The following is a 526-nucleotide window of genomic DNA, read 5'->3' on the forward strand; positions in this document are numbered from 1 at the left end:
ACACACACACACACACACACACACACACACACACATATATATATATATATATATATATATATATATATATATATATATATATATATATATATATATATATATATATATATATATATAACATAGACTATGTCGAATCAAACGATTCTCTATCTACCCATTGGCGGTCACTTATGTACCTATCAGTACTATACATGCAGTTAACGTACTTGACTATGTTTGTTGGACTGTAACAGACGAGTACTTATCTGTTCACTTGTACATGGGTGCATTACAGGATGATAACGTATCACAAGATAGAATCTTTTCGGAATTAAACCGAGTGAGTTCAAAGAAGTCGTCGCTACGAACAGTGCGCCGTATCTCGGACGAGCGCAACCTCAGCAATCTGAATGTGGACACTGAAGACTGCGATGCCATACTCCAGGCTATTGACCAGTCTAGTGGTAGGAATTGAATGGATGTTAATGCATGGTAGTCATACATTCATACACACACACACACACACACACACACACACACACACACA

General features: G+C 36.7%; 1 protein-coding gene across 1 annotated transcript; it reads left to right on the forward strand.

Moving 5' to 3' along the window:
- Positions 1 to 259: 259 nt before the first annotated feature.
- Positions 260 to 443, forward strand: SARC_18280 (hypothetical protein; the record flags this gene model as incomplete). The annotated part of the gene is made up of 1 exon (XM_014287639.1): positions 260 to 443. A coding segment is annotated over one exon (184 nt), but the record flags the coding sequence as incomplete, so codon positions are not given.
- Positions 444 to 526: the final 83 nt, after the last annotated feature.

This window comes from Sphaeroforma arctica, assembly GCF_001186125.1.
Source record: "Sphaeroforma arctica JP610 unplaced genomic scaffold supercont1.15211, whole genome shotgun sequence".
Taxonomy (NCBI): Eukaryota; class Ichthyosporea; order Ichthyophonida; genus Sphaeroforma; species Sphaeroforma arctica.